The 12,892-nt window shown below is 32.8% G+C and overlaps 2 protein-coding genes across 2 annotated transcripts; one reads left to right on the plus strand and one right to left on the minus strand.

Annotated features, from left to right (window-relative positions):
• The first annotated feature begins 1,161 nt into the window (after positions 1-1,161).
• Positions 1,162-4,266, plus strand: LOC111282974 (BTB/POZ domain-containing protein At1g67900-like). Its single transcript, XM_089760750.1, has 5 exons — positions 1,162-1,439; positions 1,518-1,709; positions 1,802-1,871; positions 1,995-3,248; positions 3,602-4,266. The coding sequence occupies exons 2-5, from the start codon at positions 1,651-1,653 to the stop codon at positions 4,097-4,099; spliced, it is 1,881 nt and encodes a 626-aa protein (XP_089616876.1). The 5' UTR covers positions 1,162-1,439; positions 1,518-1,650; the 3' UTR covers positions 4,100-4,266.
• A 1,937-nt stretch (positions 4,267-6,203) lies between these two features.
• LOC111282975 (uncharacterized) lies at positions 6,204-7,475 on the minus strand. The gene is made up of 2 exons (XM_022871298.2): positions 6,800-7,475; positions 6,204-6,667 (listed from the first exon to the last, which is right to left on the minus strand). Exon 2 carries the CDS (start codon positions 6,649-6,651, stop codon positions 6,352-6,354), a length of 300 nt encoding a protein of 99 aa, XP_022727033.1. The 5' UTR covers positions 6,652-6,667; positions 6,800-7,475; the 3' UTR covers positions 6,204-6,351.
• Positions 7,476-12,892: the final 5,417 nt, after the last annotated feature.

Raw genomic sequence — 12,892 nt, forward strand, 5'->3', positions numbered from 1 at the left:
TAACTAGAATCGGATTAGATTTAAGGTGCCCTACCCCTTCCCATCCAGGGATATATATAATATATTTATTATTTATATATTATATTAATAAGTTTATTATTTAATAAAATATTATATTTATATATAATTGAAATGTAATTTATATTAAAAAATTTTATGAATGTTGTATTATTAAATTAATTTTTAATGAAATCAAATTAAATGTGATATATATATACGTGCGTGTGTCTCGAATCGAGATCAAATATAAAGATAATAATCCGATATAAGATCAGAGTTACGATCCATTCCCTTTTTTTTTATTCATTTTTGCTTGGGTCCTTTCTTTCTTTTCTTTTTTTTTTTAATTTTAGCTTTCTTTTTACTTTGTTTTTTTAATTATTTATCTTAATATTTTTAATTAGATAAATTTGAAAGAATGAGTTTATATTTTATTTGTTATATAAGTTATGATAATTAAATGAATTGATTGTCTATATATTAGTTAATAAATTTTCACTAATTATTATTTTTATTAAAAAATTATAAATAAAATTATACTCACTCATTTATTAAATTTAATATTATTAATTATAAATAAAAAATTTAGACCCATATTAAAAACGCATATATGTTACTAACATATATATATATATATATATATAAATTCAGGTTTGAATTTTCGGACGAATGATTCGCGGCTGTTGTATGTGTAGAGAGTATCAAAAGCGTTAGATATCAGGTTGTTGTCCTAAAAACATTCTCCGTATCATTGTTTAGAGAGTCTTTCTAATTAAAGTAAGTTAAGGATGAATTTTACACATAACATTACGCTATAATAAAATAAAATAATATTATAAACAAAATAAAATTAAATAATATTATTTTATTTTATATTTAATGTGTATAAATATTAAGATAAGATAATTTTATTTATTAGTTAAAATTATCTTTTTTAAATATTTATTTAATTTAAATTATTAATATAATTTTTGAAAATATGATAAAATATATATGTTCAATCATATAAATTAAAATTTTTTTTTTATTTTAAGAGAATTAAATCATTTTAAATTAAAAAATAATTAATTTTTTTATAATTTTATTTTTTTTTAAATATAACTCAAATATAATGTAAAATGAGCGAACTGAACATTTATTTATTAGAATACTTGATCTTGGTAGGACTGCAATGGCTTTGATTCCTTGTTTTGCATGTCCAAATCAGATGGGGTGTGGAATTTGATTGAAAGGACTTGGGATTTTGGATTATTCGATCTTCTGGGGTTTTGTCACTTGACCTTTTTGAGCTACTTAAAAAAAAATTTTCTATATATAAAACTCAGAGAGAGTATTACACCCACAACAAAAACTCTTGGTACTCCTTTCTTGGATATCCTCCCTATTTTGAGAGTTTCATTTGATATGTAGAAAGATTTTATAACTTTCCGGAGTTTGAGGTCTTTCTGTTTTTTTTTTTTTTTTTTTCGTTGGTTTCTAGCTGTTCGGATAACATCTTTTGTTTGCTGTTGGAGAAGGAATTTCTACTAACTTTCGGTGCACCAAAAAGGAGGCTTCTGTCAGGCATGAAAATAGGTTTATTCATCATGTTAAAGTAGTATTCGGCGAATACACAAAGCCAAGTAAAGAAAAACAACACAAAATTCAGTCATGAAGTTTATGAAACTCGGATCTCGGCCTGACACCCTCTACACTGCCGAGGCTGGAAGGTATGATTCTTGCTACCGATTAAAGACAGTTCAGTTTTGGTTAGATATTTTTCTTGAGGAACATACCATGGATTTTTTTTTTCTTGATGTAGGTCTGTCTCTTCCGAAGTCTCTAGTGACCTTATAATTCAAGTGAAAGGAATTAGATATCTGCTTCACAAGGTAAAATTTTGGAAGATTATTAGTTCCTATATTTGTTGCAACTCAATTGAATTATGTTCTCAAACTTTTTTTTTGTTTTTTTGTTTTTAATATTGATTCTTTGCAATTTGATCCTACATGCAGTTTCCTCTTTTTTCAAAGTGTTTGCGGCTTCAGAGGATATGCTCTGAATCCCATGAAACACCACAACACCAAATAATCCAATTACCTGATTTCCCTAGTGAAATTGAGGCGTTTGAGCTCTGTGCAAAGTTCTGTTATGGTATCACAGTCACTGTCAGTGCATATAACATTGTAGCTGCACGATGTGCAGCCGAGTATTTGCAGATGACAGAAGATGCTGAGAAGGGAAACTTGGTTTACAAACTCGAAGTTTTCTTCAATTCCTGCATCTTACATGGCTGGAAAGATTCTATTGTGACCCTACAAAGCACCAAAGCCTTTCCTTTATGGTCAGAAAATCTTGAAATTACAAGCAGATGCATTGAAGCAATTGCGTCAAAAGTTTTGACACACCCCTTAAAGGTGAGCTTGTCACACAGTCACTCGAGAAGGGTTAGGGATGATATATCTTGTAATGGAGAAGAGAGCCAGCGGCACAAACCAACAACCAAAGGTTGGTGGGCTGAGGACATGGCTGAGTTGGGTATAGACCTTTACTGGAGAACCATGATAGCAATTAAATCTGGTGGGAAAATACCCTCTAATCTCATTGGCGAAGCATTGCAAATTTATGCATCTCGATGGCTACCTAACATATGCAGAAAAGTAAAAGCTAACAAAGAAGCAGCATCAGACTCAGCTGGTGAGATTACTTCGAAGCACAGGCTGCTGTTGGAATCAATAGTAAGTTTACTCCCGTCAGAGAAAGGCGCTGTTTCTTGCAGTTTTCTACTTAAACTTTTGAAAGTAGCCAACATTCTCAATGCTACATCTTCTTCAAAGATGGAATTGGGTAGAAGAGTAGCACTTCAGTTAGAGGAGGCAAGAGTCAGTGATCTGTTAATACCCTCTTTATCATACTCAAGCGATACCCTCTATGATGTAGACATAGTTCTAACTATTTTGGAGCAATTCATGTTACAAGGACAGAGCCCTCCAACTAGCCCTCCAAGATCCAAGCTGGGGTTTGAAAAGAGAAGAAGGTCCCGTTCCGCCGAGAATATTGATTTTGAGTTTCAGGAAAATAGGAGGTCTTCTTCAGCATCACACAGCTCCAAAATAAAAGTAGCCAAAATTGTAGATGGGTATCTTCAAGAGATTGCCAGAGACATAAATTTACCACTGTCAAAATTCATTGCAATAGCTGAGACAATTCCGGATTTCTCCCGGCATGACCATGATGATCTCTATCGAGCTATTGACATTTATCTCAAGGTAAATAAATACTGGTTTCCTCCTCTCATCAGTTTACCATATTTCACGCTTCGGTTGAATTTTTGCAATAATTTCAGCATCACATTTTAGGATGTGGGTCACCTTTTTCAGTAGATAACCCAACTCTCTTGACTTCATAATAGTCTTTTTCATGCTCTCGATTTATTGGAAGTTAGGATCAGGCTGACCTAACAAATTTAGCGTAAATGATTTTACATTCTGCTGACTAAAGTGATATAATTCAAATGTTCCCTTTGTTGACATTTACAGAGTTGTCTTAGGACAAAATTAAGCTCTTATTAGTGCTAATATGAAGATGCAGCTTACTGTAGTTCTTATTTTTGAATACACAGGCACACCCAGACCTAAACAAGAGCGAAAGAAAAAAGTTGTGCCGCATTCTAGACTGCAAAAAACTCTCTGTCGAAGCCTGCATGCATGCTGCTCAAAATGAAAAACTACCTCTTAGAGTAGTGGTACAAGTTCTTTTCTTTGAGCAAGCTCGAGCCGCCACAGCTGGGGGCAAAATGGCTGAGCTCCCTAGCAACATTAAGGCACTTTTAGCTTCTCATAATATTGATCCATCAAGGCCTCCAGGTCCTTTAAGCACCACTACTAGCATCCCAGCAGATGATCAATGGAGCGTCTCAGGCCTTAAATCACCCAAGTCCAGAATGTCAACATTAAGGATGAAGCTTGCTGAAGATGATGATTTGGACGAAAATGATATGAACCCTGATGGAATGGGGAGACCTTCTAAGTTTAAGGCTTTCTGCGCTATACCTACGAGACCCAAAAAAATGTTCAATAAGTTGTTGTCCACTAATAGAAGTGCCAGTGAAAAGAATTGAGTGAATTTTGTTTATTTCCAAGTTGGGGATGTTAACATATACTCTCTTTTTTTTTTTTGTTGTCCTTTGAGTAAATGCCTTTGTAATTTTAGCTGAGAAACAAAGAATCTCAATGTGCATTGTTGATGTAACCTAAGATAATAATAAGAATCAGGATTTTCAGGAGACAGGAAATTCTCTTTGCTGAATCTCATTTTTAAAACTGGTCTATGACTCCTGGTTGTGAGTGACCAACCATGGGGCCAATATGGCTGTGTTTGTCCACGAACCTGCAACACCTGTCTTTGTCACCTAGTTGAACTCCCTGGATCCTCACCTCTTAATCAAGATAAGTATTGGTATTTCTTCTGTCTGACAGGACTCAGTGCTTTTTTATTGGAATTTCTCTGTCTTACATCTTTGTTTTGAGCGAAATTGGGATATCTTTATTCCAAAATTATACAAAAAATGCGCGTTGGCACCTGCAAAGATTCAGACATATACTTTCTTGAAATTCTTTGTGGGGGAATCAACTGCGAAGATGGTAAAAGTATAGAATTAACGAAATGAGGCACTTTTTCTAAGGAGAAATACAAAGACAAATTACAAGAAACAAAAACTGCATTACTTGGCAGTTCACATGAATGGGATGCTTTGCTTTTCACATGATTAACTTTCAATTCAATTATTTTGGTTTGATAAATCTTAATGGAAAACCTAGAAAACTCTACCGAGATTACCTTGCTTAAGTTTTCCCAGCTCGAGATTCAGTTTAAGCCCCTCAAAGATACAAGTACTGCTGCAAAAAATATCCACAAAGTTCAAAATCCCCTGTTAAGGAAAATGAAAAACCTATAGCACATTGAAGCAATAAATTAAACCAAAATAAGCAACAAAAAAGCCTTTTCATTTTGTGAAACCCCAAAAAGGTGTTTTAACTCTTGTTCGGTATACAATGAAGAGAAGAACAGCAAATTAAATCCATGATACATGATTCCCTTCGCTGTATCATTAAGATTAGTTGCATGCTTTCAGATGTCTCTTTTTTATCATAGAATAGGCTAAAATTTTCAGCTTAAATCAATTATAAAGCATTACTACATAAAGTGACGGTTTTTTTTTCTAGCCATCATTTTATTCATCATCTTCATCATAGTTTTCCTCAATAATGTCCTTCCATTTTCCATGACCCCTTTCTATGTGTTTCCCTGGCCTTTTCCCCCTCACGTTAGAGCTGCAATAAGAATTGTTTGCGATCTTATGAGATGTTCAGGGACTAATAATAATTGAATTACGTTAATCTTGAGTATATGCAAGAACATATTCCATAGTGCTCCATTCTAACCCTTCTTTTTTTTTTTTTTACTTATTTTTTAATTTCCCCTTACATTTCAAGGAGCTTTTTCAGTAATTCTATTGAGCATATTTCAGTAACCCGGCTCATCAACTGCCAAATCTGTGAAATTTCTGTTCTGGGGCCTGGAATCATCCTCTTTGGTGAAAACTTAAGGCTTTAAGGTGTTGGTACTTAACTGAATGTTAGGTAGGGCCTTTAAGATATGCACATCTTCTGGATGGCAATTAAATCAGGTTGAGAAACTTTATCCCGAATCAAAGTGCCCGTACCAACACATGAGTGTCCATCTGTCTTGCTTGGTGGTTGTTCAGATGCTTTCAGGTCCAATAAATTTTAGTGTCATCTACAAGCTGACAATGTTAGGATCAGGTTCCATGGGCTCTATTCCTTCTTTTCTGATCTTTTCTCCCCCAAACCATGCCAAATTTCAGCTGATAACAGATTCATATAACAACCTATGTTACAAGTACTCTTCATTTTGATACCTTAACACATATTCGTACTTGATTTTTTTAGAAACTACTATTCATACAAATATGATAGTTTGATCCTTAAAATTAATAAAAAAGATTTGTCAAAACCATATCGTACCTATGTTGGAAACAGATATTTATCCTACGTCTTTTCTCGAGTCCATTTAACATAGCAAAACAACTTTACCATATAAATCTTTAAACAAACTTGGGAAAAAACTAATCAAGAAAATCAAGTTTAATACATGTCACAAGCATGCTTGAATTAACCATGAGAAGGAGATAGAGTAAAAACTCCAGCGAAAAACAAAGAAAATAGTTAATGCAGAACAATTATTTTTTAAGCAAAGCCTTTATAGCAGCAAGTCAATAACACACATGACATACTAATATATACATATACGATGAGAATTATTGAGGCCCCATATGTCTGCACTACTAGATCATTCAGTAGTGGCAGAATTTGGCTTAGATGTAGAATGCCGAAGGGATGCAGATTGAGAATCAATACTTTTGCTCCGCTGGAGACTTGGGGCCCGATGAAGCCTGCAACGGAATGAACCGGCATGCGTGGTTGGAGAGCACAGGCAACTGGTCTTTGTAACACTCGGCTGTCTGCTAAGTCCAGACGCTCCTTGCCCAGACGCTGGTGCCGGATGAGACTCTAAACCACCGGATATAATTTCAGTCTCTGATGGAATCTCCACCTTCAGATCCTTCTTTGACATCTGCTGGATGTTCATTTTAACCCGCTTTATCCTGGCAAGTTTCAACGCTTGCAATAAGCCATGAAATACTAATATACACTACTTTTATGTAGCTAGATAGCTAGGAATGATATTTAGAGGAAAACTAATTTGAGTGAAGATAGAAAATATATAGACTTGGTACCTCTATCAAGGATCTTGAACGATCTGAAATTGAACAGATGATTCACTTGTTTAGAGTCTCCAGTAGCTTTGAAATGAAGAAGAAGAAGAGAAAAGATATGGATAAAGATATGCAATTGGCTATGGCTAAAATAAGAAAAGATGATGGGGCTGGTAATGGTACTATCCTTCTAATTAGTCTGTCTTTATTTTCCTATCACGAGATTTCCAATAAAATTCATTAACCCTCTCAACTACATCTTTCACTTTGCTTAATGTTTCAACTACTCTTAAAAAATATATATATTCCATCATCAAATAGGACCCCATTATAGTTTTTCCTTTTATCTCTTCACCCTTTTTTCAGCATGTCATGAGATCAGATGATGATGCCCCTTCCCCCCTCACAAAAATCTTCTGATTGGGAGTGGGGGTCCCTCAGTTAATCATGGCAGACATTCTCGTGGGTGCCAATTTTAGCTTATCCCTTCAACAGGTTGCATTTGCTTTTTGCTTAGAATCTGTTTTGGCTTAAAATCTTTTCAAATGAAATGAATATATAGCAATTGTGGGCCGGCTGGGACATGACATCCCACCATCCCAACGTTGACAATATCTCCACCAATTTTTAATAATACTTAAAAAAGAAAAAATCATAACCCTTCTTTAGCCACATTTTATGATAATGACTTAAAAAATGAAAATATTTAAGCTTCATGTAGAGTTAATTAAAAATTATAGAATGTTCATCATATCCATCAGCATTCTATCATTTGTCTAGAAGTAAAGTAAATATATTTGAAATATGAAAAACCACAGATTTAAATAAACAAGGATATCTTCTTTAGATTTAAATAAACAAGGATATCTTCTTCTCCCTACATCAAATTAAGATATTACACGTTGTTAGAAGTTGTTGATTTATTAGAATCCATAGAAAATAATTTGGTCAATACTCCATTACTTAGGGGCAACGAGAGACAAATGCTACCAGATTTCAGCTATGTTATAGTAGCCATGTCATTAGTATATTTTGGCTGCCAAGTTATCCGCACCCACTGTAACTTTAAAGGTGTCGTAACGATTTTGAGACCGTCACGTAAAGGAGTTTAAAAATTGAAATAAATGAGGAAAGTCGTCATCAATCTTTTTTAGGGTGTGATTGATCACCCAAAAGTTTATCTTTTTAATGAAACTCTAAAAACGGGTTTAAAGTTTGTCAAAAAGATAAATTTCGGTCTACAAAAATCAGATTGGGTTCAGAAATCGGTTACGTGTAGGGAATGATTAGCACCCCCACAACGCCCATAAATTGCTACCATTTAATCATGCGCTATTTTCGATGTTGGATAAAATGGTTTTGACTTGAAACTTAATACTAATTTCCTTTCATTTAAAAAAATATTTTTAAAAAAATTTTATTTAGAAATATTGAAAAAATCTTTAAGTTAAAGAATTATCTAAAAATTCTCTAACATCTAGGTAGAATTTAAAATAACTCTTTTTACTTAAGATTTAATATAACAATCCTTAAAATGAAATAATAATCTTTATAGAAGATAATTATTAGTGACTTTCCAACATCTAGGCAGAGTACCAAGAATTATTTCCTTCAGATTATTATTTTTTTATTTTATAATATCAAAATTTTAAAATATATATATTTTTTTAAAGTTCTATATGAGAAAATAAATAATGATATTGTCAAGTAGCAAATAAATGTTAAGGACAGAGAGATACAACACGAATAACATGATGATGTATGTATGTCAATGAATATTATGTAAGATGAAATACAATTGTAAAGTTAGATTCTTAAGTATAATAAGACCACTCCGACTCTCCAACATCTAGGCAGAGCTTAGGTGCACTATTCATATTTAAAATCTCATTTTATTAATACTTTTTATTTAATAATCCCGTTATTAATGTGAATTAAGAACTCGTGTGAAAAAACTTAATAAAATAAAGTTTCCTAAATAGCCCATCATTTAGGCGACATTCGGGAACAACTTACTTCACATGAGATTTTCACACGTGTTCTTAGGATTTTCAGAATAGTTTTGGGGTTTTAGGGATTTTAAAGTTTGAACGATTTTTTTCGACAATGATTCGGTGTTGTGTACCAAATTTGGGATTTTTTTTATTTGAATTTTGAGGTTTTTGGATTTTAGGTTTTGACATTTTGGATTTTAGGGTTAGGTTTTTGAGTTTCAGATTTTGGGATTTAGGATTTTGGTTTTAGGGTTTAGGGTCAATGGTTTTGATTTTGAGGTTTGGAATTTTGGTTTTAAGGTTTAAGGTTAGTGATCTCGTTTTTAGGGTTTGAGATTTCGATTTTAGGGTTTAGGGTTAGTGGTTTTTTATTTTAAGATTTGGGATTTCGGTTTTACGTTTAAGGTTTTAAGGTTTGGAATTTTAAAACGCGAACATCTCTAAAAATTTTTAATATCTAGGCGGACTTTCGAAGCAAGTTCGATTTTTATTAATTTTAAGAATATTATACTTTATATATATTTTAATGAAGATTTATTATTATTATTATTATTATTTATTTTTTTATTTATTAATCTTATTATTATTATATTTTGATAATATAATTTCCCAACATCTAGGTAGAATTATATTTTTGGGATATGTTTTTATTCCCTCCAACATTTAGGCAGGGAAAATGAAAAAAATCTATTCTTATTATTATTCCTTTAGAGTATTATTATTGTTATTTAGCATTTTAAATTTTTTTTTAGTTATAATCCTATTTTATTTCATTTTATTATCAATAAAAAATAATCAAATAATTATTCTAATAAATTTAAAAATTTATCATGCATAAACAAATAAATAAAATACCAAAAATACCAAAAATAATAATATATAAAAAAATAAAATCGGACCGGTCAACGATCCGATCAATAGCGGTTCGGTTAGACAGCAAAAGGGTTTGGTTGGCGGGCGGTTCGGTTAAGCTGGTTGAGGAGTGGTTTGGTCCAATTTAGTCAAATCGATTCAGAGCTGAATGAGGGGCTGGTTGGCGGGTCGGGTCCGGGTTGACGCGCGGATCTCCTTGGCTAAACGGCATCGTTTTAGGCCTTTCTCTAAATGACGTTGTTTTGAGTTTCAATCTTTTATAAAAGCAAAAAAAAATTTTTGCTTCATTTTTCTCTCCTCTCATCTCTCTCTAACTTTTCTTTTTTCAAAGCCCTTCTCTCTAGGCTACCGGATGGTGATCATTCGTCATTTTGGCCGTCATCTCCGTTCGTCGATCATCAATCATTTGCGATCGAAAAGTCATAGAAGGGTCCAAAAAATTCTCTGTATTCTCTTGAGCTTCGATCCAGCCTTTCTTTTGTTAGAAATGCCCCAATCAGCATAGATTAAGGTTTAAAATTTTCTCTTTTTTTTTGTAAAACGAAGACTGATCTGATTTTTTTATTCTTACAGTGTGCTTCGGTGCTAAGGTTCTTTCCTACGGGGAGGACTTTTTATCTTTGTTTTTGTTTTTTTGTTTGGGTGTTTGTGTGGGTAAGAGGGATCGGTATTGATGGGTGAGTCTGATGGGATTAGGGTTTTTGGGTGTCTGTCTCCAGATTCTAAAGCTCCTGAAAAGGAAAGGAAGCTGGGGTTTTAAAAGGATGGAGAGTTGGGTTTCTGGCATGTTCTAGGAAGTGAATAGGGCTCTGGTGAGAGGACAAGACAGGGGGTGGTATGATGGCTAGGGTAATGGTATGATGGCTATGCAGGGGCGTGGATGGCTGGACAGGACGTGGGCAGCCAGCGTTGCCGTGTACGGCACCTTCTGGCACCAGTCCCTATTTTTTTTTCTTTTTTTTCATTTGGACATTTCTATTTGTCTTTTTTTAAAAAATTTTATTAATTTGTAATAATTAATTTGTTTTTAATTTTAATTAAATCAATTTTATTGTTATTATTATTAAAATCATTATTATTATTAAAAAAGATTGGACAAAACCGGTATCTACAACGGTCCCTTTTTATACATTATTGAAAGTTAAGAATAGGGCAAAGATAAGGACAATGATTTTATTCGAAAGTAAACCATGGATTTTTCAAAAGTTTTTCTTTTTTTTTATTCTTTATTTTTTTTAAACTACAGGTCGAATGATAAAGAAAATGATCGAGACGACATCGCGAGTTGATAAATAAAGAATCGACCAGGATAACACCATAAGTCAAAAAGTACAGAAAACAATTGGGACAACATCACAAATCGAGGAATGACAAGATCATAATTGAACTTCGATTGAATCATAAGTTAAAAAAAAAAGAAGACTGAAATTAAACCATGAGTCAAAGAACAATGATCGGGATTAAACCGTAATTTAAAAGTAAAGAGATCGAGATTGAACCACGAGTCAAGAAAATAAAGAGATCGAGATTAAATTGTAAATCAAAAAAATAATGAGGATCGGGATTAAACAGCGAGTCAAAGATTAAGATGACTGGGACTAAACCATAAATTAAAAAATAAAAACGATTGAGATTAAAGAGCAAGTCAGAGAAATAATGAGGATCGGGATTAAATCGTAAGTCAAAGATTAAATATGACTAGGACTAAATCGCAAGTTAAAAAATAGAAACGATCGAAATTAAACCGTAAGTTAGAGAAATAATGAGGATCAGGATTAAATCGCGAGTCAAAGATTAAAGAGGATCGAGATTAAATCGCGAGTCAAAAATTAAAGACGATTGGGACTAAACTGCAAGTCAGAAAGCAAAATTGACTGAGATTAAACTGCAAGTCAAAAACTATAGAAATGACCGAGATTAAACCATTAGCCAAATATTAACGATGATTGGGACTGAACCGCAAGTTAGGGAAATAAATAAGACTAAGTTGTGAGTTGAAATAGATTAGGTACCCTATAGATCGATAGTTTCGATTTTAAGGATTGTGCTAACATACCATTTTCAAGGCCCTCATCTTTGTTTTGAAAAAGGAAAATATTGATTCTCCTTGATGTCTCATAAATAAACTTTCTATGCAACTTATCAAGAGGTATGTAATGCGTGCAATGATTGTGATGAATGAAAAAAAGAAAGATGTAGTCAATGAATTATATCATGCATTTTCATCCAAGTTAATTCAACTTTTGGTTCAATTCTTTCAAACTTTAAAAGTCACTTCTAGTAATCTCATCTTTCTAAATCTTTCGATTCTCGATCAGAAATCTTCATCCCACTTGGCTTTTAGTTGCTCTAAAATCTTTTTCAAATTTTTTCTTTATCTCTTCTCCTTTGTTTTCAGTGATCAATCAATTTTATTTCATTCTTTCTGCCCTCAAATTACTATTTCTATCGTCTTTATATTGCATTCTCTTTTTGAGCGATGCATTGGTCTATTGTGAACTTTATCGATCATCATCTTAATTTTAAATGACAAATGCAATGATTTCAGGTTTAAGGTTGGGTGTGAAACACGGTTAGTAATGGGGTATTTTGAGTTTAGAAAGATAAGCCTTTCGAGACATAAAGAACAATTAACTCAAAAGTATTTCAAGAATCAAATATTAATTCTCTAGATAATGAACATTTGAATGACTTCGACCTACTCAAACCAAGTTTTTTCCAAAAACTTGTTACATTTACGATCGTGTCACGTTTGATTTCATATAACCAATCCTTACCCCATATCTATGATTAATGAGAACTTGCCCTTAAAAGTCATCCTTCTTAATTCTGGCGATGACTTGTCCATTTGGTGCCACTATTTCGTTCTTCAAAAGACTTTATCCTAATTTCATCTTCATTCAAGTTATCTTTTCAGGTTTTCAGCTTAAATGACCCCATTTTGGTTCAAACCGCCCTTTTTGAATTTTCAGTCTAAATCACTTTCCCTTTTTTTTCTTTTTTTTTACTTATTTTTTTTTCTTTTTTTTAAGCAAAATATTTCTTGACAATGTTCGAATTTACAGGATTTGGCAATTCATCACCGTTTATTTTCGTAAGAATCAGAGCCCTACCAGAAAAGGTATTTTTTACCATATATGGACCTTTTCAATTTGGTGTCCATTGTCCTCTATTGTCATGTTGATATGGTAAACTCTTTTTCAAAACCAATTCGCCATCATGAAAGCATCGAGGTTGTATCTTTTTG

This window comes from Durio zibethinus, chromosome 5, assembly GCF_047325235.1.
Source record: "Durio zibethinus cultivar Kanyao isolate XHJ-2024 chromosome 5, ASM4732523v1, whole genome shotgun sequence".
In the NCBI taxonomy this organism is placed as follows: Eukaryota; Viridiplantae; Streptophyta; class Magnoliopsida; order Malvales; family Malvaceae; genus Durio; species Durio zibethinus.

Excerpts from the sequence above, each read along its gene's own strand:
- LOC111282974 (XM_089760750.1), top strand. The coding sequence starts at position 1,651 with ATGAAGTTTATGAAACTCGGATCTCGGCCTGACACCCTCTACACTGCC. Across the intron at positions 1,710-1,801 it reads TACACTGCCGAGGCTGGAAG|GTCTGTCTCTTCCGAAGTCT; the intron begins GTATGATTCTTG and ends TTCTTGATGTAG. Across the intron at positions 1,872-1,994 it reads TTAGATATCTGCTTCACAAG|TTTCCTCTTTTTTCAAAGTG; the intron begins GTAAAATTTTGG and ends TCCTACATGCAG.
- LOC111282975 (XM_022871298.2), bottom strand. The coding sequence starts at position 6,651 with ATGAACATCCAGCAGATGTCAAAGAAGGATCTGAAGGTGGAGATTCCA.